Source organism: Anolis carolinensis, chromosome 1, assembly GCF_035594765.1.
Source record: "Anolis carolinensis isolate JA03-04 chromosome 1, rAnoCar3.1.pri, whole genome shotgun sequence".
NCBI classification, from domain to species: domain Eukaryota; kingdom Metazoa; phylum Chordata; class Lepidosauria; order Squamata; family Dactyloidae; genus Anolis; species Anolis carolinensis.
This window is the reverse complement of record NC_085841.1, coordinates 342,685,275-342,707,865: the sequence shown is the minus strand read 5'-3', so window position 1 is coordinate 342,707,865 and position 22,591 is coordinate 342,685,275. Positions and strand designations below refer to the sequence as shown.

Sequence of the window (22,591 nt, the reverse complement as noted above, 5' to 3'; positions counted from 1 at the left end):
CTACTGCATTTTGCACAAGCCCTGCCATTCCCTTGCAATTTACTATCCCACTTTTGATCTTTTGATGCTTATTGATAGATTTTATGACTCCTTTCTTCTGTTTAATTGCTTAATTATATTGTTACGCGTTTTATTTTATATCTTGTTTTATATCTTGTTTTTTGGACTTGGTCCCCATGCAGGCATGTAGCCGGGGGGGGGGGGGGGGGAAGGAGCTTGAGGGGCTTCAGCCCCCCACCCCAAAATTCTCAGGGTGTTCTGCAAGAAGGCCTTACATTTATTATTTAAACTGTTATGTTTATTCATATCATGATCTGATCACCATGCTCTCGTATGCATGGGGGTATTGGGATAACGATACAAAAGGTTTGCTAGGGTAGATCCTCTCTCACTCAGACTCAGCTTCCCCCCCCCCCCCGCCAAATAAAAATCCCAGCCCCCTCCGAATCAAAATCCTGGCTACGAGCCTGTCCCCATGTAAGCTGCCTCGAGTCCCTTCAGGGAGATGGAAGCAAGTTATAAAAATAAAGGCCAGGAGCAGCAGTCTTGAGGAAGACCCATGCCGCAGCCATGGCACAAAAAGTGTGCTGTTGGAGAAGCTTTTCCGGGGGCTGGCCAGAACAGCTGGCTTACTTCCAGGTCTCTCAACCACTGCTCCTAATCCTCTTTATTTTTGAAAACTTGTGAAAAGCCATGGAAATAACACTAAAAACTGGTGAGGAACAGAATCGGCTCGAGGTAATTGTAAAGGGTGCGCAAAAAAAAAATTGTGCAACCCCCCCCCCACACACACACACACACACACACACCGTGGGAGCCATGGCCATGCGACGTGGGAGGCATGGCCAGACCTGGCCCCGCCTCCTGTGCCCTGGCCCCACCTCCCACACCACACGCCCTGGCCTCGCCTCTCACGCTGTGTGGGAGGCAAGGCCAGGGCACAGCGGAAAAGACCTTCCAGGCTGGCTGGGCCTTCGCCACGGCCTGGAAAGACTCCCGCCGCAGCCTGGCTGGGCCAGGCTGGCCGGGTGAGGCCGGCCCAGCCAGGGGGCGCGGCACGCCCTGGCCCTGCCTCTCGCGCTGCACGGGAGGCGGGGCCAGGGCACAGGAGGCAGGGCCAGGTCTGGCCCTGCCTATTGGGCCTCCTGGGGGGGCCAATAGCGCCCCCGGGAACATGGCGCCCAACGCGGGGGCATGGTCGGCTTCCCATGTTGGGTCGGGCCTGGTGAGGAATTTGCTAGGTCCTCCGGGGTGACTGTAATGTAAGCATACCAAAAAACTGTCTGGAGCACTTAGCATATTCCTAGAGAGACTATTTTACTAGTCTCATGCATTTGTATAGGATCGCTATTCATTTTTATTTGTTTCATTCGTATGGCCCCACTTTCCTTTTTGAGCACCGCTTCCTAAAATGGCACCTTTCCAAATGAGATTTTTCATCCCACATCTGAAAAAAATGAATATTTTCATCCCATTGGCGGTAATGGGAGGGCAATCCTATACAACTGCTCCCCTTCCCCATAGTTTTAGGGCTGCTGCTGTTTCCCCCTTCAATTGGGAAACTTACCTTGCACCGCTGCTGCTGAGGTCTCTTCATCAGAGATCCTTGGCGCAGGGCTGGCAGCTTGCCGGTTTGCGGGTCTTGCCCTCTACCGCTCGGTAACCATGCAGGCCCAGGCCCTACACACACTCCATACTCAGCACTCAGCTGTAGGCCCTGGCAGGTCTGCACGTGTAGGCCCAAAGTGTGTGGGCCTGCCAGGGCCTTTCTGGGCATGCATGGTTGCCAAGCAATGAAGGGCAAATCCTGGCAACTGGCAAGCCACCAGCCCCATACCAAGGATCTCCAATGAAGAGACCTCAGTGCAATCCTTCTTCTCTATATAACTATGATGTCGAAAAGCAGGCTCTGGAGCTGGTTCCCGCTCCTGCCTTCTTTTGTATTGAGTTTATTTTCATTCCGGGAGGGGCCTTCCCGTTCTGTGCCATATGAATGGATGGAACGAAATGGAAACACGAATTAAATGGATGATACAGATACTGGGCCTATTACTACTATTTACCCCTAGGAAAGGTTAAAAGAAACCACAGGTATGGGCTCTGTATTTATGAGAGTATTACTATAATAGAGCAAGTCTGTACAACATAACAATGGCCTCATCACACTTGAACATTCATCCACTTTAAATACGATTTCTGCCTCCTGCAGAATTCTGGGGTTTGTAGTTTGGTGAGGCCCAGGACCTGTCTGGCTGAGTTGTTTAAAGGCCCCTCCCTAAAGTGGATTTAAAGTGGATCCAAATTCTTATGTAATGAGGTCGAATGTAAAAACAATTCCACTCTTCCCTTTTTAAAGATAAAAATACCACAGCTATATGTCCGAAGGTGAATTTATTTATTACAAGTAGGGCATCCCTTACCCCCAATTCCAGAATTCTCATAAAATTGAGAAGGTGAGAGAGCAGCATCTTTGCTTTTTGTTTGACCGATTCACAACAACTTTGTTCATGCCCATAAACAAAATAAAGGAGGGACTGATATTTTCTTTCCTGTAAGAAGGATTTCCTTGAAATCTCATGTATAAGGAAAGGTGTGCCATCTTGTGGGAAAGTACTCATATGCATTTACATGAGAAATCTTTATATAATGGAACTATTGATAACAGACCTTTTGCAATAAGTGTTTTTGAAATAGGATTGGGAATAGGAGAGGCACAGGAGGCAAAGAATGAGGAATGGATCTACTACAAGGCAGAATTAGGCAATTGCCTCAGTGCTCCAATTTGGAGTGTCCTGATCCCAATTTGTTTGCCATTCAGAGGAGAAAGAAGAGTATTCTGCTATAGGAGATGAATTGCTGTAACTGTCTGCATCAAGTACCACGATAACATGGTTAGCCTTGAGTAGAGTGTGTTTTGATTTTGATTATTGGGAAAAATCTCCCCTTACTGCCAGAAACATACCTGCTGGGAATATCTAACACAAAGTTGAACAAAAATAAAGACAAATTACTCTTCTTAATAGGGACTGCAGCAAGACTCGTTCTGGCAAGAGTTTGGAAACAAAAAAATGTTCCCACTATAGAAGATTGGATCTTAAAGCTTTTTGATATAATCCAAATGGACAGCCTAACACAAAAGTTACAAGATAAAAAAGAAGCAACAGACTGGTCAGGTTTTAAAGACTTTATTCGAAAAGAAGGATACACATCAATAATAGACATATCCAATGTTTGAAATACCTCTATGACATTAAGATGGCAAGACTGGAAAAGTCTACCGAAAAAGAAAATTACGATGGTAGATCCCAAGACGACAATGGGAAGTCATTTTGTTTTCTTATTTTTATTTTTTCTGTTTTTTATTATTATTATTATTTTGTTGAACTATCTATCTTACTTATTCCTTGGTTTTCATCTTGTACTTTAACCTCTCTAATCTTTCACCAATGTTTTCCTCGCTTTCACTGTATACATTACTTATATATTACAATAAAAATCACTATTAAAAAAAATAGAAATCCCTAACAAACTTCTCACAAGGTAGAATTCAAAGACATAACCATGTTAATCTGTAATATCTGAATGCAAAGGGATTTTTAGCACATTAGAGGCTAGATTGGTAGCATAGGCTTTTTAAAACTAAGGATTCATCTAAACTATGGAATTAGTGCAATTTGATATCGCTTTAATGGCCATGGTTAAATGTTATGGAATCCTGGGATTTATAGTTTATTGAGGCACCAGCACTCTTTGGCAGACTAAAGGCTAAAGACATTGTACCATTCTAAATCCCATGATTCTATCACATTGAGCCATGGCAGTTAAAATGGGGACAGGCTCCATTGATTCTACAGTGTCGACACACTATTAGGAGCACTTTCAGTTGTTCATCCTTTAATGTGATATATGCCATTCTCTAATGCCTTTCAGCACTCTGCACTAGACAAATAGGCCAGCCTCTGTGCCAAACGCGCAAGAATCAGACATTAGTAATGGGAATACACAAAAACTAGTTGCAGATCACTTCTGTATTCCTGGGCATTGCATCTTTGACCTCAGAACAACTGTCTTTGAACTAGAAAAAACTGCAAAGAGAAGTTGGAAAGAGAAACAGCAGGCATTGAATATAAACCACAAATGCCAGTTGGCTGAACAAAGACAGAAGTTTGGTGGCACATTATGTATATTATAAAATTAGTTACACCACAGCCCCAGACATCTCCTTGACTAGTTTATCACATCTCCTTTCTGGTTTCTGGCCAACATTGCACTACATTCCAGCCTCTTCCTCCAGATATCTCATGGATATCTAATCACTAGACTTGTGCATTTGTATAAAATTACTTACCATTTCTGTTTGTTCCATTCATATGGCCCCATTTCCATTTCCATCTGCAGCTTATGGAAACAGGCATCCATACAAATTGGCTTTTCCGTCCAAAGTGCGAAAAAACAAAGATTTTTCAGGCCTTGGGTAGCAAAGTGCCATGCCTTGTGAGCCAGGCTTACGAGCCATTGAGAGCACGATGGCTCGTAGCAGTCATCTGCAATAACAGATACAATAAATGGGGTTGTTGTGTGTTTTCCGGGCTGTATGGCCATGTTCCAGAAATATTGTCTCCTGACGTTTCACCCACATCTATGGCAGGCATCCTCAGAGGTTGTGAGGTATATGAGAAAACTAGGAAAGGAAGGTTTATATATCTGTGGAAGGTCCAGGGTGGGAGAACTCTTGTCAGTTGGAGGCCAGTGTGAATGTTGTAATTAATCACCTTAATTAGCACTGAATAGCTTCATCTCTTGGCTTCTTCCTGCCTGGGGGAATCCTTTGTTCAGAGTCGTTAGCTGCCCCTGATTCATTCATGTCTGGAATTCCTCTGTTTTTAGAGTGTTGTTCCTTATTTACTGTTCTGATTTTAGAGTTTTTTTAATACTAGTAGCCAGATTTTGTTCATTTGCATGGTTTCCTCCTTTCTGTTGAAATTGTCCACATGTTTCCGGCCATGAAAGCCTTCGATAACACATGGATACAATAAATGACGTACAAAGATAATCACATATCAATTAATAACAGCCAAATAATACAATAATATAAGTATAAGTAAACAAACAATTTTAAAAGACTAAGAAGCCCGATAAAAACAATATATAGTGCCATTTAACCACGGATTCCTATGATTAGAGTGTCCTGATTAAAATTATAGTCATAAAACCGTTAAAATCCTGTCCAATAGGGTAGTTTTAGCCATTATTATAAGCCTGCTTGAACAGCCAAGTTTTCAGCTCCTTCCTGAATCTTGTAAGGCTGGGTGATTATCTAAGAACCTTGCTGGAGAGGGATGTGGGACCAAGAGGCCTCCCAGTCTGATCCTAAACCCCCAGCAGGTTCAAAAGGGAAGATGTGATCGTGTAAATAGGCAGGACCTGAACCATATAGGACTTTGTAGGTAGTTACCTGCACTTTGATTTGGGCCCGGAAGCAGACCAGCAACCTATGAAGCTGCTTTAGAAGGGGTTCCCTAAGGAGTTCCAGTATGTTCCCTACAATCTGCCCCGATCTGCAGTCTGGCTGCGGATCTTTGCACTAATACCTCAAAAGATAAAGAGTGACAATTGACGATTGGGGGAGGGGGTTGGTCATTGCACAAGGGAGGAAGAGTTTCAACCTCTAAAATGATCAAAAAAGACATACTCGGTTATAGGTTGGGCTTATGCTTGCGGACGTCACTAACAGGATGCCAGGCAAAGTCAGGATTCAAAATGATTCTAACAAATTGGAGAGCTGCACAAAAATTAACAAAATTCCAGTAAGGATAGTGTAAGTTTAAGTAGGAAAACAGTCCCCCCCCCCCCCCCGGCATTATTTGTTCCAAGAAAGATAAGAGAGTGTGATTTGCCCAGTACATTTCCATGACTGAATGAGGATTTGAACTCTGGTATCCCAAAGTCCTTGTCTAAAACTGCACCATGTTGACTCTCTATTTGTATATGGTTAAAAGCCTATAACACCTATACAATGGAGTGGGGCTCATGTGACCCTCCAAATAATGTTGGACTTCAACTCCTAGCAGCCTTAGCCATTATAGCCAAATACTGGAAGCTGCAGTTCAACAACATTTGGAAAATTGCATGATTGTCACATCTGCTCTTATGGCAGAGTCCTTCAGGGCTCCCAAATGGGGAGTAAACACACCAGGGTTCGGCAGATTGTCTATGATGGTAGACAATACTCATTAATTTCTATTTTGCATTATGGTGACTTTCTGTTTGATGTTTCATATCTTCTATCTTGATTCACCACTAACCTGCAACCCTTTTAATTCTGTCTCTGGCCTCCTTTGAACTATGTATTTGAATATGCACACATTTTTGTAATTAAAGTTACTTTTATACATTTTATAAAAAAGACAAAATGTGTTTCTTTTTCTACTAGACCATGTGGGAGGTGAGCATAGAACTGATTGTTATTCAGCACTTTTTCGCTGCTTGAGAGATCTAGTATGATTCCTATCGGAGATGTGCCATGAAGATTTAGCATCCCTCATAGTTCGAGGATGATTGTCTTCCTTCTCTGGTGTCTTGGGGGGGGGGGGTGTCTCTTCAGGTGGCTGAAGAGACCTATTCTTGATTTATTTTTTTATTATTTATTTATTTACAGTATTTATATTCTGCCCTTCTCACCCCAAAGGGGACTCAGGGCGGATTACAATGAACACATATATGGCAAACATTCAGTGCCAACAGACAAACAACATAAATTAGACAGACTCAGAGGCATTTTTTTAACATTTTTCCAGCTTCACGATTCCGGCCACAGGGGGAGCTGTTGCTTCACCATCCAGTAGTGGCTGTACTTTCGCATTCCTTTCCTTGTGTTTTGCTGGCAGTTTTATGGTGTTGTAAATTAGCCTCCCGCATAAAGCGTCCCTAAATTTCCCTAATTGACAGATGCAACTGTCTTTCGGGGCTGCATAGGTCAACAGCAAGCCAGGGCTATTAATGGTCGGAGGCTTAACCCGACCCGGGCTTTGAACTCATGACCTCTCAGTCAGTAGTGATTTATAGCACCTGGTTACTAGCCAGCTGCGCCACAGCCCGGCCCCTGATCTGCATGTTCTACCACAGTGAGGACATTGGTTTCCAGGTGGAAGGCGGTCCCGGTCAGGGTTGGCTTGACGGGCCTTCCTCTTGGCACGTTTCTCCCTTAAGCCCTCCATTCGTGCCTCTTCGAACTCCGCAGCACTGCTGGACACAGCTGACCTCCAATTAAAGCGCTCAAGAGCCAGGGCTTCCCAGTTCTCAGTGTCTATGCCACAATATTTAAGGTTGGCTTTGAGCCCATCTTTAAATCTCTTTTCCTGCCCACCAACATTACATTTCCCATTCTTGAGTTGGGAATATAGTAGCTGCTTTGGGAGACGGTGATCGGGCATTCGGACAACGTGGCTAGTCCAGCAGAGTTGATGGCGTAGGAGCATCGCTTCAATGCTGGTGGTCTTTGCTTCCTCAAGCACGCTGACATTTGTCCGCCTGTCTTCCCAAGAGATTTGCCAGATTTTTCTGAGGCAACGCTGATGGAAACGCTCCAGGAATTTGGTGTGATGTCTGTAGACTGTCCACGTTTCGCAGGCGTAGAGCAGGGTTGGGAGGACAATGGCTTTGTAAACAAGCACCTTGGTATCTCTACGGATGTCCCGGTCATCAAACACTCTCTGCTTCATTCTAAAAAATGCTGCACTCGCAGAGCTCAGGCGGTGTTGTATTTCAGTGTTGATGTTGACTTTTGTGGAGAGGTGGCTGCCAAGATAGCAGAAATGGTCAACATTTTCTAATGTTACACCATTAAGTTGTATTCCTAGCATTGCAGAGGGATTAGCTGGTGCCTGTTGGAAGAGCACTTTGGTTTTCTCAATGTTCAATGAGAGGCTGAGCTTCTCGTATGCTTCTGCGAAGGTGTTTGGAGTGGATTGTAGGTATGCTTCTGAGTGCGCACAGACTACGTGGTCATCGGCATCTTGGAGTTCTATAACAGATGTTGTGGTGACGTTGGTTTTGGCTCTCAGTCTGCTGAGGTTAAATAGCTTGCCATCTGTCTGATAGATGATTTCCACACAGGTGGGAAGCTTCCCATCAACAAGGTTAAGTATCATAGAGATGAAGATGGAGAATAAGGTGGGGGCAATAACACATCCCTGCTTGACATCTGATTCCACCTTAAATGGGTCACTTTGGGAGCCAGAACAGATATTAAGGTTTACAAGCTTTGTGCTTCCAATTCTGTACATGAATGGACTAACTTAAAGTAACAAAACAGTTGCAAAGTATGTATCATTATAAAGTGAAGGTGGATACGAAGTGTACTGGGTGACACCGTCAGAGGAGGTGACATCCAAATGATTGCCTGTAAAAGGCTCTGTGTAGTGTTTCAGCAGAAATTTCGTTTTTAAAAGGTATCTCTGCTATTAGATATAGGCACAAAAACATTTTTGTAAGTCCAGTTTACATGGACTGCATTAATATACCTGCAAGGATAAAACTCTATGATGACAGACTAATTGAACCTTCTCATGTTCATGTGCTCCAGTCAGAACTGTCATGACCATCCACTGCAATGACACTTCAGATCATAGAATCATAGAATAGTAGAGTTGGAAGAGACCTCATGGGCCATCCAGTCCAACCCAGATCACATGATTTCATCTGGACATGCTACAAGCCATGCAGGAAATGCACAATCAAGAACCCCCACAGATGGCCATCCAGCCTCTGTTTAAAAGCCTTAAAAGAAGTAGCCTCTGCCACACTCTGAGGTGGAGAGTTCCCCTGTTGAACATCTCTTATGGTCAGGAAGTTCTTCCTAATGTTCAGGTGGAATCTCCTTTCTGGTAATTTTAACCCATTGCGCTGAGTCTTAGTCTCCAGGACAGCAGAAAACAAGCCTGCTTCTTTATCTTTATGACATCCTTTCAAATATTTAAGCTTGGCAATCATGGTTTGGTCAGAAGGAGTGTGCCTTTGCCTTCATCTAAGGCTGAGAGAGAATAATTTGCCTAAGGCCACCGAGTGAGCTTCCATTGCTTGTTTTTCACAGCCTACTAAGTATTTTGTAACTCAGTTGCTAAGTATTTTGCAACTCAATAAATGTGAGTGGGTGGCTGAGCTAGTGTATTTTATCATTGTTTGTTCTACTGAATAAATAATCCAGCTATCTCAAGTTGAGCATTATTCTCAGAAACACTACTTATGAGGTTTAAGAGATTCAGGGGTAAATGGGACAGTGAATTCCCTCTGGATTTTAATCTGAATTTTAAAATAATTTAGCCAGAGTTTGTTGTTGTTCTGTGCCTTCAAGTAATTTCTGTCTTACGATGATCCTAAGACGAGACTATCTCAGGGTTTTCTGGTAAAGATTTGTTCAGAGGGCGATTGCTGAGAGAGTCTGATTTCCCCCAGGGTGACCCAATGGGTTTCCATGGCTAAGCAGGGATTTGAATCCAGAGTCATCGTCCAATGCTGGATATCCCGAATGCAGACACTAATTTGGGGGTTCTGTTCAATGCCATTGTTCAGTTATTCCATTTCTTGCTCACCTTCATGGACAACTGCGGAAGCCATCAAAGCGTGGGAAGACATACCAAGAGATGAGTCATGGAAAGTGCCCAACGCAAGGGCCGACCTGGCAATAGAGTGCAAACCGCACCAGGTGACACCATTAGAAAGGTGAAACCCAAATGGCTGCCTATAAAAATTGTGCAGTTTTTAACTAGAAATGTATTATTTTAAAATAAATAAATATCCATGTAGTTAGATATAACCATAAAAATATTTCTGTAAACCCAGTTTACAGGCACCATATCAATATTCCTACAAAGCTAAAATTCTATGCTAATTTACCTTTGAACTGCCTAATGTGCATGCACTCCAGTCGGAGCTATCATTACCCACTTGCAATGATGCTTCATATCACATGGTTTCATCTAAGCATGGTATGCATACGCCTTGTTGTTTATTTTGCTGTTGCAAGTCAATAAGTGTATGTGGGTGGCTGAACCAGTTTATTTTATAGATACTGTATTTGTTTAGCTCAGTAAATAAGCCAATCATCCCAAACTGAACGTTCTAGAACATGGCATTCTTTACTTAAGAAACATAAACATTAAGTGCTGCCTGGAATGGTGAGTTCCTTCTGGGATTTAGTCTGAACTTTCAAGAATCTATTCAGAGTTTCTTGTTGTTGTTGTTGTTGTTGTTGTTGTTGTTGTTGTGTTCCTTCAAGTCATTTCCGATGAGAAAATCACAGAGTTTTCTAATAGGATATATTCAAAGGGGGTTTGCTGAGAGAGTCACCCAACTGCTTTCTATGGCTGAGCAGGATTCAAATTCAGAATCATAGTCCAATGCTGGCTATCCTGAGTGCAGACCCTATTTTAGGGGTTCTCTTCAATGTCCTTCTTCATCTGCCTTCAAATAAGAGAGGAAACAAAACACTCTCAATTATTCTGTATCTCTCCTACCTTCATGACAAACACACCTTACTTCTTAGTATCTTTTTCATCATGCTTGTCTGGGTGTCTATTCTCCCCTATCTTCCGCCTTTAGTGACGATGAAGAGAAAACAATTAGACTTTGTCCATTCAGCTAGTAATTTGGCATAATGCCTTAAACCTGTTTTATTCTACGTACATTTTTCCTAAATGGTGATTTCTTGGTGATTTCTTTCTTTCTTTTTTCTTAACTATGGCTATGCTACAAAGAGCCAACAAGCAAGAACCAGAACTGTTCAAACCTTTGATTTGCCGATTGATACTTAGATAATGTTTTAAAAGAAATACATTACTTTGAATAGTTTTGGATAATGTTCTGAATGGGGGGGGAGGCAAGAACAATGCTGGATTTTCCACAAAAGGCTTTTATTTTTGTGAACTTTGAGGTCTCTTCCCAATTTGAGAAGACCTTGACATTCTCCATTGAAAGCGACTAGACCTCTCCTAGAATAGCACCACGAGTCACCTGCACTGCATCAGTACTGTAGAACTGAGGCATTTTGACACCATTTTAACTGCTATGGATCAATGCCATGGAATCATGAAAGCAGTAGTTTGCTGAGGCGGCAGCACTCTTTTGACAGAGAAGGAGAAAGAACTTTTAAAACGGCAACTTCCATGGCTCTACTGCATTGAATCATGGCAGTTCAAGTGGTGTCAAATTGCTTTAATTTAATTTCATAGTTTCTCCACTCTAAAAATACATCTTTCAATACACATTATAATGATTATTTTTAAATGTGTATACATGTATATAAAATAGTATGTTCACATTATAGGCCAACATACTGTATGTCCCTTCTGAACTCAACCTGGGTAATGCATTATCTCTTCCAGAGAAATGTGCAACTGCCCATCCTACTTCTTATCTCAGTGGCAGGGGGTAATTTCATAAGTAAGTATTTGTGAAAGACTTCACTACCAAGGCCATTTGTGTGTGCGTGAGGGGGAGGGCATTTTATCGCTTTTCAACATTTTGCAAAAGCTTTTTTGCTTGCCAATCCATATTTGGACAATACTTTAAAATAAATACCTTGAACAGCCCTGGTTACTCTTTAACTGGACACTCCATGCCCTCAGGACAGTTTAATGAATATAAAGAGAAGAGCATCAAGATCAGAGGCCTGTTTGAATGCCAGAGGTTTCTTTGCCATTACTGTAAGTATTCCTCTTTTTCTCTTAATGGTTTATGCCATTACTTTCATAATGTTTTTTCCTTTCCAGCCTTTTAACCAAATTGCCTTTAAAGCGAGATCATAGAAGCGACCCCACATATTACAGCAATATCAATAATGCTTATGATGTACATAACTACTAACTAGGCTCAAAATTCTGCTTGGATGCATTACGTTTTTGTACTGCATTTCATACAATCTCCAAGCCTGCATATCAATGATTCTGTGGGCTATAACCCAAACAAATAACTTTCTCAAAGCTTTGCTGTTAATATGGTTTAGAGAGAAGCGAGTAAACCAGTGGTTTCCAACCTTTGGGTCTCTAGGTGTTTTGTACTTCAGCTCCCACTATTCCCAACGACTGGTAAGCTGGCTGGAATTCCTGGGAATTGAGATCCAAAACATCTGGAGGCCCAAAGGTTGGGAACCACTGAAGTAAACGGATGATGGTCATGAGTCAGAATTTCCAGAATATAAGCTTCATTCCAGAGGAGAAATCTTGTGGTGGAACTCAAATGGGAAAGCAAGATCTTGAAGACTGGCCCTACCATTAGGCAGAGTGAGGCAACTGCCTCAGGCCCTTCCACACAGCCATATAATCTAGAATATCTACTTTGAACTGGGTCATCTGAGTCTACACTGCCATATATTCCAGTTCAAAGTAGAAAATGTGGGATTTTATTCAGCTGTGTGGGAGGGGCCTCAGACAATCAATATTGTAGAGACAACTATAGCAACGTACATAACCTTTCCTTTCTTTTGGAAGGTAGAGTAGTATGTGCCATATGATCTATTCTGAGCCACCCAGACTAGCTAGATGCCCTTAATGCCTAAAATAGTGATCATTTGTTGTTTGTTCTAAAATAAGAAGTAATTTCAACATTTCTGAGGTTCTAGAGTAGGACACAAAATGTCTTGAAATAGGAGGGAGGGAGGAGTAGTTTTATATTCATCCTTATGTAGTCATAACTTTAAACCACATTACAATCTCATCAACCATTTCTTCCAAGGCCCCATCTACACTAACCACTTAGGTCAGTGTAGAAGAGGATTGACCCCATTGTGGGTCCAAGTCTAAAAACAAAAATCATTTATGTTTCATACGTTACTCATACACATGGCCTAACAGTCATTTTACCCACAATGTTTTTAATTTTCTCCATGAAAAAATGTGTGCACTTAAGCAAAGCAAAGGTGGACACCCATGTGGACAATTTTGAAGCATTACAAGTTCTCAGCTAAGGGATACTCAACTGTATTGCATATACCTCAACCTTAATATCTGAACTTTTTCCATTTGTATAAACCTCGCACACTCTCATGCGTCTTGTTTTAATCTTGTCCCTTATCAGGAGAAAAGTGAAATAGACATTTAAAAAATGGGTAAGTAGAGAGGAACTCCAGAACTATAAATTTGACTACTTCCATGTAAGTTTTTACAGAACAATTATAATACAAAAAATATTTCTTTTGAATCTTCATCACCATTCAGCCAAAACAGTTAGTAGTGACTACTATGAAAGTAATGACAAAACCATGGTGACAAATTGATGACAAATTCATGCAAAATGTTAGTTATGATTTTTCCAATGAAAAGTCAAAGTCATGTTGAATATAATCTTCAGAAATAATGAAAACATAGAGTTTGTCAAATCCTTTAAGCAGTCCTGATTCATGTCATGGAACTGACTGGCTGGTGCTCTCATGATGAATTGGCTCACAAAAGCTTGCTTTTTCCTCACCTGCTATAATTGCATGCATGTCACTTTAAATCATCCCAACCACATGTACGAAACAGCTCAGTTGCACCAGGCATGTTATCCAAAGGCACTGCTGCATTTCCAAAAATGATGCTATAAAAGACGCTTTTCAAAGTGTTTTCCAGAGTCAAATATTTGTTTCCTACAACAAATATTTGTGGTTGCACCCAAGGGAGCAAAGGGTGAGTTTGAGTAAGGAGCATAGGTCTTATTTGTTTTTTCAAAAATTTCAACATGTCATGATTAGTTTGTTGAGATTAGCCTGCTAAAAGACATGTTAGAGTTCATGACCTTCAAACCTGAACCAATGGCTTAACTGAAACAGAACTGCTTTGAGACTAAATCAATGTGAGCTATCAATGTAAGAGTTGAAAACTTCTCTCATTGTAGAAGATGAGCAAAAATCCAAGTAGTATATGTGTGGGATGACTAAAAACTTTACTGCAGACATTTTGTTTCAGTCCAGTTTTTTTGTATAATGCATTAATGCACAACCTTTACATTAAAACACTTGGCAGTTTATGCTCATGTTTTACACTATATTAGCCAAACTATTAGTGTGCCTTTTAATACTTATTAAGAAGTAAATATATCAAACAAGGGGATGGGAGAGATATCCTGACAACCCCCCAAGTATGCAGATTTTGACCCTGATCTATTCTAGACGTCTGTAACTTGCATTGATTGAAAAACAAGGCATTGCAAATAAATAATATCTGAATTAAGATCAGGATTGCAGGACAAATGATTTACAGCTATGATTTTTTTTCTTCTATGGCAGTGGTTCTCAACCTGTGGGTCCCCAGATGTTTTGGCCTTCAAATCCCAGAAATCCTAACAGCTGGTAAACTGGCTGATATTTCTGGGAGTTATAGGCCAAAACACCTGGGGACTCCTGGTTGAGAATCATTATTCTATGACCCCTTCTACACAGCTGTATTGGACTGGATTATGTGGCAGCCTGGTTTCTGATAATCCAGTTCAAAGCAGATATTGTGCATTATCTGCCTCGATATTCTGGGTTATATGGCTGTGTAGAAGAGCCCTAGAGATTTTGGATCTGTGGTTTAATGAGAAAATTCTCTCTGCTAGAGAGTTTCAGTGCTGTAGATCAGGAGGGGGGGACGCTCACTGGAGATTTCTAGTGAGAATCCTCCATACCTCAAAACTACAAATCCTAGGATTCCAGAGGATGGAAAATGGTAATTAAAGTGGTATCAAAATGGTTTAATTGAGTGGCAAATGAAATTCATACACCAAATGATTGATATCTATACTGTATTAAGAACAGAACATGAAAGGTATAGTAATCCCATGCTAAAGTATTGACTGAAATTTGTCAGTGTGCTTTGCAGTGCTTTTCCCATCTTTATGTTAGCTTTCAAGAACAAGAAACTGTGAGTCCTTGCATGCTACAACTTCAGGATGGTGCAGCAAAAAAAAAATATCATTCTTTCTCTTCATTCACAGACAAACCAAAGACAAAAATGAAATCTGTGCTCTCTGTGTGTTTGTTAACTATTGGCCTCTGCACTATCACCCATGGCCATCACATCAATGGCCATGATGATACAAGTGTTGCAGCTGCTAAGATATATACCAACACTGCTCAGTTTGGGCTGAACCTGTTGGAGCAGATTTCTTCAGCATCACCTGGCAAGAATGTTTTCTTCTCACCCCTCATCATCTCTTCTGCCTTATCTCTCCTGTCACTGGGGGCAAGATCAACTACTCACACTCAGATTCTGGAGGGGCTCACCTTTAATCTGACACAAATCCAGGAGAAAGACATTCATGATGGGTTTCATAACCTCTTTTCTGTGCTGACTAACCCTGACAGTAAGGTCAAACTTGATATCGGTCAGGCTCTATTTGTGAAAGATGGCCAAAACCTACTACAGAAATTTTTGGATGATGTCCATGCCTCATATGAAGCAGATGTGTTATCAGCAAAATTTCAGGAGCCCACAGAAGCTGAAAAGCAAATCAATGAATACGTGGAGAAGAAAACCCATGGGAAAATTCCACAACTGGTCAAGGGTCTCGATCAAAACACTGTACTAGTTTTAGTTAACTACATATTCTTTAAAGGTAAATTATGAAAGTCTGAGACAGCATTGTTCAGTCTAACAAGTGTGTAAATAATGTAATACTAATAATAACAAACCATTAATGCAAATGGTGGGAGATACAAGACAGGTAAGATAATATACTTCTTCAACCAATGCTAGGAACTTTGGAACTCACTATCACAAGATGTAATGATAGCTGCCAATATAGGTAGTGTCAACTAAGCAGCAACTCACCTATATGCAAGGACTGCCATAATGGTGCGTATATAAGTGAGAGGATTCTTATTTGGCGTCATGTCGAAGTCAGCCTGAGATCTAAAACAAGTCAAAGATGATTTACATACAAGATGTCAGGGAGAGACTGAGCACAAGTGAGAGAGAAGGTTCAAAGAAGAGGTAAGGTCAAAGGCTGCTTGAGACTGAAGTCAGCATATGTTTCAGAGGTTAGGTTCAGATTAACAAACAGGCAGTAGTCAAGCAATAAGCATGGTCCACAGCAGCCCAAAGGAAAAGAAGGTCTATGCAAGAGAAAGACAGGTAAAGACACAAGATATTTTAATCATGATGTGTATATTCTTTACAGTAAGAGAAGTAAGGTGAAAAGCAAGAAGCAGAGGAGTTGGGGTTAAATTCGGGTCCTTCCACATGACCATATAAATCAGAATATCAAGGCAGAAAATCCTCAATATCTTCTTTGAACTGGATTATCTGAGTCCATACTGCTACATAATCTAGTTCAATGTGGATTTTATACAGCTTTGTGGAAGAGGCCCTCATTAACCTACTTGTGGGTTTTCCACAGACAACTATGCAGAAAGAACAGTAGGCTAGATAGGGCTTCGGACTGGTCCCATGGAGTTCTTCTGGTATCCTTTCATACTAAAACTGAAGAAACTGAGGGAACTCTTTAGGTAGTGAAGGCAGGATGGGAACGCACACAGTCCCCAATCCACAATGAACTGGATAAATCTGATCTCTCCTCTTAGCAAATAATGCAATTTATTGCAAACTGGTCTTTGATTTAGTTTCACAATGAAGTTGCCCCATGATCTTGCTGGTGGCTGGATGATTATAGGAGATGTAATTCCCTGGAGTAATATTTCCAAGCTCTACCATGTATGCAGCTCCAACACTAAACTGTTCAAACCCAGACTCTGGTGACTAGTTAGGTTGTGAGAACTGGAAACCACCTTTGTGGGCACTTCCAAACAGCCCTTTAAACCAAGAACATTCATTTTTGGAAAACGTGAATGTTCCTGGGTCTTAATCTACACACACACCCTCCGGAAAGTGCGTGCTTTTGGGGGCTGGTGTCTAGATGCGCTCCCAGAACCTCGCTTCTCCCCCTTTCTCCTGGCACATTATTTCTATGCACCAGGAGAGCTCCGACACCAAGCTAATGGAGGCCAGGTAAGTTATTTTATTTTTCAAAAGAGTTTTGGGGGGGGGGGGTGGGGGGGGGGAAAGGGTTATTGTTCTCACCATTTTCCAGGCTAATTTAGGCCAGAAAAACACAGACACTGCGGTCTGTACTGTCCCCTCAAAAGTCCATAACTTTTGAGGGAGCAGTCCAGACAGCGGTAACAGTGGATTTCCAAGAAGGCATGGAATAAACCCACTAATAAATTATCTTCCCAAAAAGCATGGTTTTCCTGCTTTGTAGTAAAAGCAATTGCATTTCTCTAGGACATCATCTGGACGGCTCGTTTTAAAATGTTGTAACTCCTGCTTTAAAGGGGCTGTTTGGAAGCACCCTGAGAGTTGGGTATCAATACTATAGTGGGTTTTATCATCCAGGATTAAGAATGTAGTTTGATAACTCCAAACTACATCTGTAAACACATGTACCTGTGTAGAAAGACCAGTTCAATAAACACAAGAACTTTGAATCTTCTAACAGTCTGTCAGAAATGTCTACACATTTCTTGCACATAATCCTTTAGTCCAGCACAGGTTATACAGGTTTTTGTACAGGTTCTCATACAAGTTTTCAGTTCATCCAGTTATCACTGCTGATGCTAGTGTAAAAGACAATGAAGTAAAACCTGTCTAGAAAAATAAGCATCCGAGAGATCTGTTCCTAAGATCTATCTTTGATATATTTCTAGCCTTTCTTCCATTCAAGCAACTAGGACTGGAGTAGGGAAGATTTTCTTTTTCTTTTTTAATGATTTTATTTTGATTTTGAAGTTACAATAAAAGTGGTGGAACAATTTATAGAAAGAAAAAGTTGAAATATGGATAGATGAGAATATGTCCTTGGGGGGAAGGGGGGAGAGAAGATAAAGGAGGAAAGCTGGGGCGGGGGGGGGGGGGGGGGGTTCTTATGTTTTGCCAGGTTTCACAATTAACTCTGAGCTGTCCCTTCACTATGGGTCTAGTTTAATTTCCTTTCCATGCTTATTTTTAAGGTGGAAAATGGAAAAATAATAGACACCACTCAGATCTCCACCATCAAATCTGGTTTAATCTTATTGCTTACTTGTCACTTTAAAAAACATGAATCCCCATTGATATCCATGGGATCCTGGAAATAAAGTTGCTTTGTCTAAACACTAGTTGCATATGGTTGGTGATATACTCCTTGACAGAACCAATCAGAGGTAAAGACTAAACACAATCCTTCAAATCATTTGGCACGGTGTCAACACCAACAGTCTTCTCAACATCATAGAAGTGGTCCAGGTCTAATAAGGAGGGCTGTATCCGCAGTCTGAGTTCCTGTGACAATTAAAACAGTGTAACATTACATCAAAGAAACTCTAAGGAATTAAAACACAATCAAGACATCCAGACTTGTGGAGGGAGAACACAGTTATACTCATGCATCTTTCCAGGTTGCATCTGCACATGGATCACCCTTCCCTTGTCAAGCAAGGGCAATCCTTGTTGCTTAAAAATGATCTTTGATAACAGGACAAATCTGTAGATTGAAGCTATAAGAGATTACATTTAACCCTCCCCTGTGTTTTGAACTTTAGTTTCCAGAAGCCCAGGTCAATAGTGAGGAAATGTATGAATTGTAGGCTAAAAATCAAATCATTTATTTTCTTGCTGTGAGATAGTCTTCTAAGGTCTGCTCTAAGCACATGGCAATCATTCCCATTCAATGGTTGAAAAAGCTGTATAATTCTTCCAAAATATGAGCATGTATCCTTTATGTCTCTTTAGGCAACTGGGAGAAGCCTTTTGATCCAGAGATGACAAGAGAAGGAGACTTCATAGTGGATGATAAAACAACTGTCAAAGTCCCAATGATGCAGAGAATGGGTTGGTTTCACTACTATTTTGACCATGAGCTTTCCTGCACAGTAGTACAAATGCACTATAATGGCAATGCTACAGCATTTTTTGTTCTACCTGATCCTGGGAAGATGAAGGAACTGGAGAAGGCAATTTCACGTGATGTTTTGACTAAATGGTCTGCACGTGTTCACCGGTAATTCTTTTGTTACTACTAATGTATTTCTCTAGATAGTTATAGCAGAAAGACTTTTACAATCAGTACCATGTTTCTTTCTGATTTGAACTTGTAATTGTACATTAGTATATTGGTGTAATGAGCTCCTAGACCATATAGACTCATCTGAAGGCAATTCACAACTAAGGTTGTCAGTTCAGTTTTCTGGGTCAAAATCTGAGAACCACAAAATGGACTCTAATTAAGTACTACATGAAATACCGACCACAGTTGACATTCTGAAATGGGGGGGGGCATATTTTCCTGCTTGGACATTAAGGCATAAATCTTCTCTAAAGGGGCTGTTCCATAATAAAGGAGAAATGAATGGATTATTCTTTCTCACCTACCTAAGGAGATGGAGTAAGAAACATTTAATCTAGTGACCTTGTTTCTAGTGGATACAGAGCAGAGGCTGAGCTTGGTGCCTAAACAACTGGGAGGAAACCTAGGAATTAATATATAGACCTTCTGGAAAGTTGATTCAATTTGAAACAACAAATTGAAAAATCCTTGCACACTGTAGCATGTTACTGCTCTATTAGGTGTGGTGGCCCTTTCCTGAGCCCATGGAGAATTTGCATCCTTGTCTTCCACCTGGAGATGGCCACTGTAAACTCAGCTCCAGGCTTTGAGATATGACAACCCTTGTAATTACATTAGCTAAAGAATCTGAATTGTTGGAAAGGGCAGTTCTACATACACTGTGTTAATAGTAATCAGGCAATGGTGTAAATCCACTCCACTCTTAGCAGGGCAGAGTCTGTGAGATGTTGATTCAGCTATCCTTTATCTGGGGAAAATTGTTGGATCATTTTCTTTTCTCTTGGTTGATTTTCAGTGACACAGCACGTGTACATCTTCCAAAGTTTAATATTTCCACCAGCTGTGACCTAAAAGGTCCCCTCACCAACCTGGGCATTGCTGAAATGTTCTCTGACAATGCGGATCTGACTGGAATCACTGGGCAAGCTTTGAAAGTATCAAAAGTAAGTCTAACATAAAAATTCCCATTCTTTCTGTGATTTCATTTGAGCCAAGGTCTTGGTTTAAATACAATAGTGTAGCTAACTGTTTCCTAGTTTCCCCCACTCCATGTTATAACTTATTGTTTTTTAGCTATACTTTGTTAAAGTTTATGGTAAGCTGCCTTGTGTTCCTGCACGGGGTAAAAGATGGGATATTAAATCAATAAAATAAATATATGAGATGAGTGTTGCGTTCAGACTTTTGATCATATCTGGACACATTCCAGCTTATCAATCACCTTTTTGAACTATGGTGCCCAGACCTCAGCACAGTATTCCAGATGAGGCTGACCAAAGCAAAATAAAATGGTATTATTACATCCCTTGAGCTATATATATATATATATTCTTTTTGAGTATTTGGCCCTGCCATCACACTGTTGACTCATGTTTGGCTGATGACTCCTAAAACTCACACCTTTTCTATTATGGTCCCCATAAATGGTCATTCCAAGCCTGGTGAGTGGGATCAGTGAAGCACCTGGCTATGACCTGTGGACAGATGCACACTGGTGACTAGGGTTTAGCAAAAACGTTGTGTCCTGTCGTAAGTCGGATCAGTTTCATAATTTTCCAACTTATGACGCAATATCTGACGCTTACACATGGTCCACACCAAAAATTAAGAAACTGGTGACATCTCCTACTGAAATTTTATGAGTCATCCTGTGTTCTCATCAGATGTAAATCACTTTGCATCTAGTACATGAATGATGCTTCTCTGAACATCTGTTTTGTACATTCGTCATGGAATAGCTGTGGATTATTGTTGCAAACCAGTTAGTCCCAAGATCTACAATAGTCAAAACAGGAGCTGTGCAGGTGTAAGGTCTATGAATGCCACTAACAAGTTCCCAACCTATAAATGTCCAGAGTGCAATCACAGCAAATGTAGCAAATGTAATTATTAACGAAAATCAAAACTGAGCAGACTGAATTATGAAAAGGACACCATCCTTGGGTAAGAAGACCTTAACAAAGTAATCCCATTCATTTTCCTGAACTTTAACCCATCTATTTGTTTCTTCTCAGGTTACTCATAAAGCTGTGTTGACTATTGATGAGATAGGTACCGAAGCTGCTGCAGCCACTGCAGTAGAAGCCATTCCCATGTCTCTGCCTCCAACCATTATATTCAATGGACCTTTTTTGTTTCTGGTGTATGATCAAGTTACCAACAGTACACTTTTTATTGGCAAAATAGTAAACCCTACTGAGTCTTAAGCAATAAAGTATAATACATTTTGAATGCAGCATGCTAATAAATAAAACTTTGCAACCTGAAGCCATTCTCTCAACCCCAGTTAACACTGCAGCAGTTCCAATGTACATTGATTCTGTCCCAATGCACATTGCATTGGTCCCAATAAAATTCAGGTACCAATGTGCATTGGGCACTCTTCCTATTGTCCTATGGCGCATCTTCAAAATTCAGTATTTGCTACATAGCTGACTACAGTATCAACCCATATCTGCAGGACCAATATCTATGGGTTTATTTATCTATAATCAACAAAATATGTCCTCTCTAGGCATTTCCTAGTTTCCTCCAGTATAACTCTGAGGAATTCTTGGGGCAGAGGGTCTTCATTTCAATAGGAGATTATTGTCTGAAGTTTTGCAAATACACACGAAATCTAAGATGGCTGGAAGCCATGTGGGGGATATGTGTTGTACTGTATGTTTCAGGTTTCGTATGGTAACAGGTCATATAGGATTGGGATGTGGCTTTTTAATGCTCTTCTCTACTGGAGATCAACCTCAAAAATGGCAGTGCCTGCCAGGATATACATCTTCAGTAATGTCATTTCCAAGAATCAACTAAGAAACACATGTGATGCAGTTTAATCCTTCAATGGGGACAAGTGAGCACCTCACACAGCACTTTAGTATTTTTAAAATGTCAAAAGGGATAGGATTACTCTTAAATAATACTCTACTTTCTAGGGACGACATTAGTTTAATGGCAGGTGCACGGCTGACAGATAAATCCTGGCGTATCAGTCTTCCAAGCTGGGCTTCCTGCCATTAACACCTACAGAGACTGCACATATGCTACCTTGACTGTCAGCTCCTTCTCATGCTAGCAACCATCTGGTTGAGTAGGATTACACAAGGACATCTATACTGTCCGAGAGAGAGAGAGAGATGCAAACATTGCTGGGATTTTTAACAGTTTTTGGAAGAAGTATCAAATCAGTGTGTGAATGTCAAGCTTTATAAACACTTAAGGATGAATTACTGTATGGATTTGCTCGAGCTAGCAATATCAGAACCTACTAATAATTTAGTCCTATATAGACATACTTTGGCTATGTGATCAAATACTGAGGTCTATCTTAAGATGAAGAATGAAATTTGGGGAGCAACCAAAAGATAAATTGGGATAATATTGGACCACCCTCACATGTCTCAAAAGGTAAAGACACTGACATTGTTGAAATGGCTGAAACACACCACAGCAAGTTCTGGTAATAGCATACCATTTCCAGAAAAAAATTAGAAGAAACAAGATACAAGAAAACACAGCTCAAAAAGCAAATAATTGTCAG

At 40.9% G+C, this 22,591-nt stretch overlaps 1 protein-coding gene and 1 long non-coding RNA gene across 3 annotated transcripts; one reads left to right on the top strand and one right to left on the bottom strand.

The window, feature by feature from the left end:
* Positions 1–10,113: 10,113 nt before the first annotated feature.
* On the bottom strand, positions 10,114–13,678 carry LOC134295551 (uncharacterized). Its single transcript, XR_010002176.1, has 2 exons — positions 13,462–13,678; positions 10,114–10,461 (listed from the first exon to the last, which is right to left on the bottom strand). It is a non-coding gene; the product is annotated as an uncharacterized LOC134295551 (long non-coding RNA).
* On the top strand, positions 11,546–21,324 carry LOC100562920 (alpha-1-antitrypsin). 2 transcript variants are annotated; one of them, XM_062968427.1, is made up of 6 exons: positions 11,734–11,744; positions 13,072–13,102; positions 14,950–15,570; positions 18,723–18,990; positions 19,853–20,000; positions 21,072–21,324. In XM_062968427.1, the coding sequence occupies exons 2-6, from the start codon at positions 13,099–13,101 to the stop codon at positions 21,261–21,263; spliced, it is 1,233 nt and encodes a 410-aa protein (XP_062824497.1). In that variant the 5' UTR covers positions 11,734–11,744; positions 13,072–13,098; the 3' UTR covers positions 21,264–21,324. The 2 variants fall into 2 exon arrangements, with proteins under 2 accessions (XP_008105229.1, XP_062824497.1); XM_008107022.2 differs by lacking the exons at positions 11,734–11,744; positions 13,072–13,102 and adding an exon at positions 11,546–11,702.
* Positions 21,325–22,591: the final 1,267 nt, after the last annotated feature.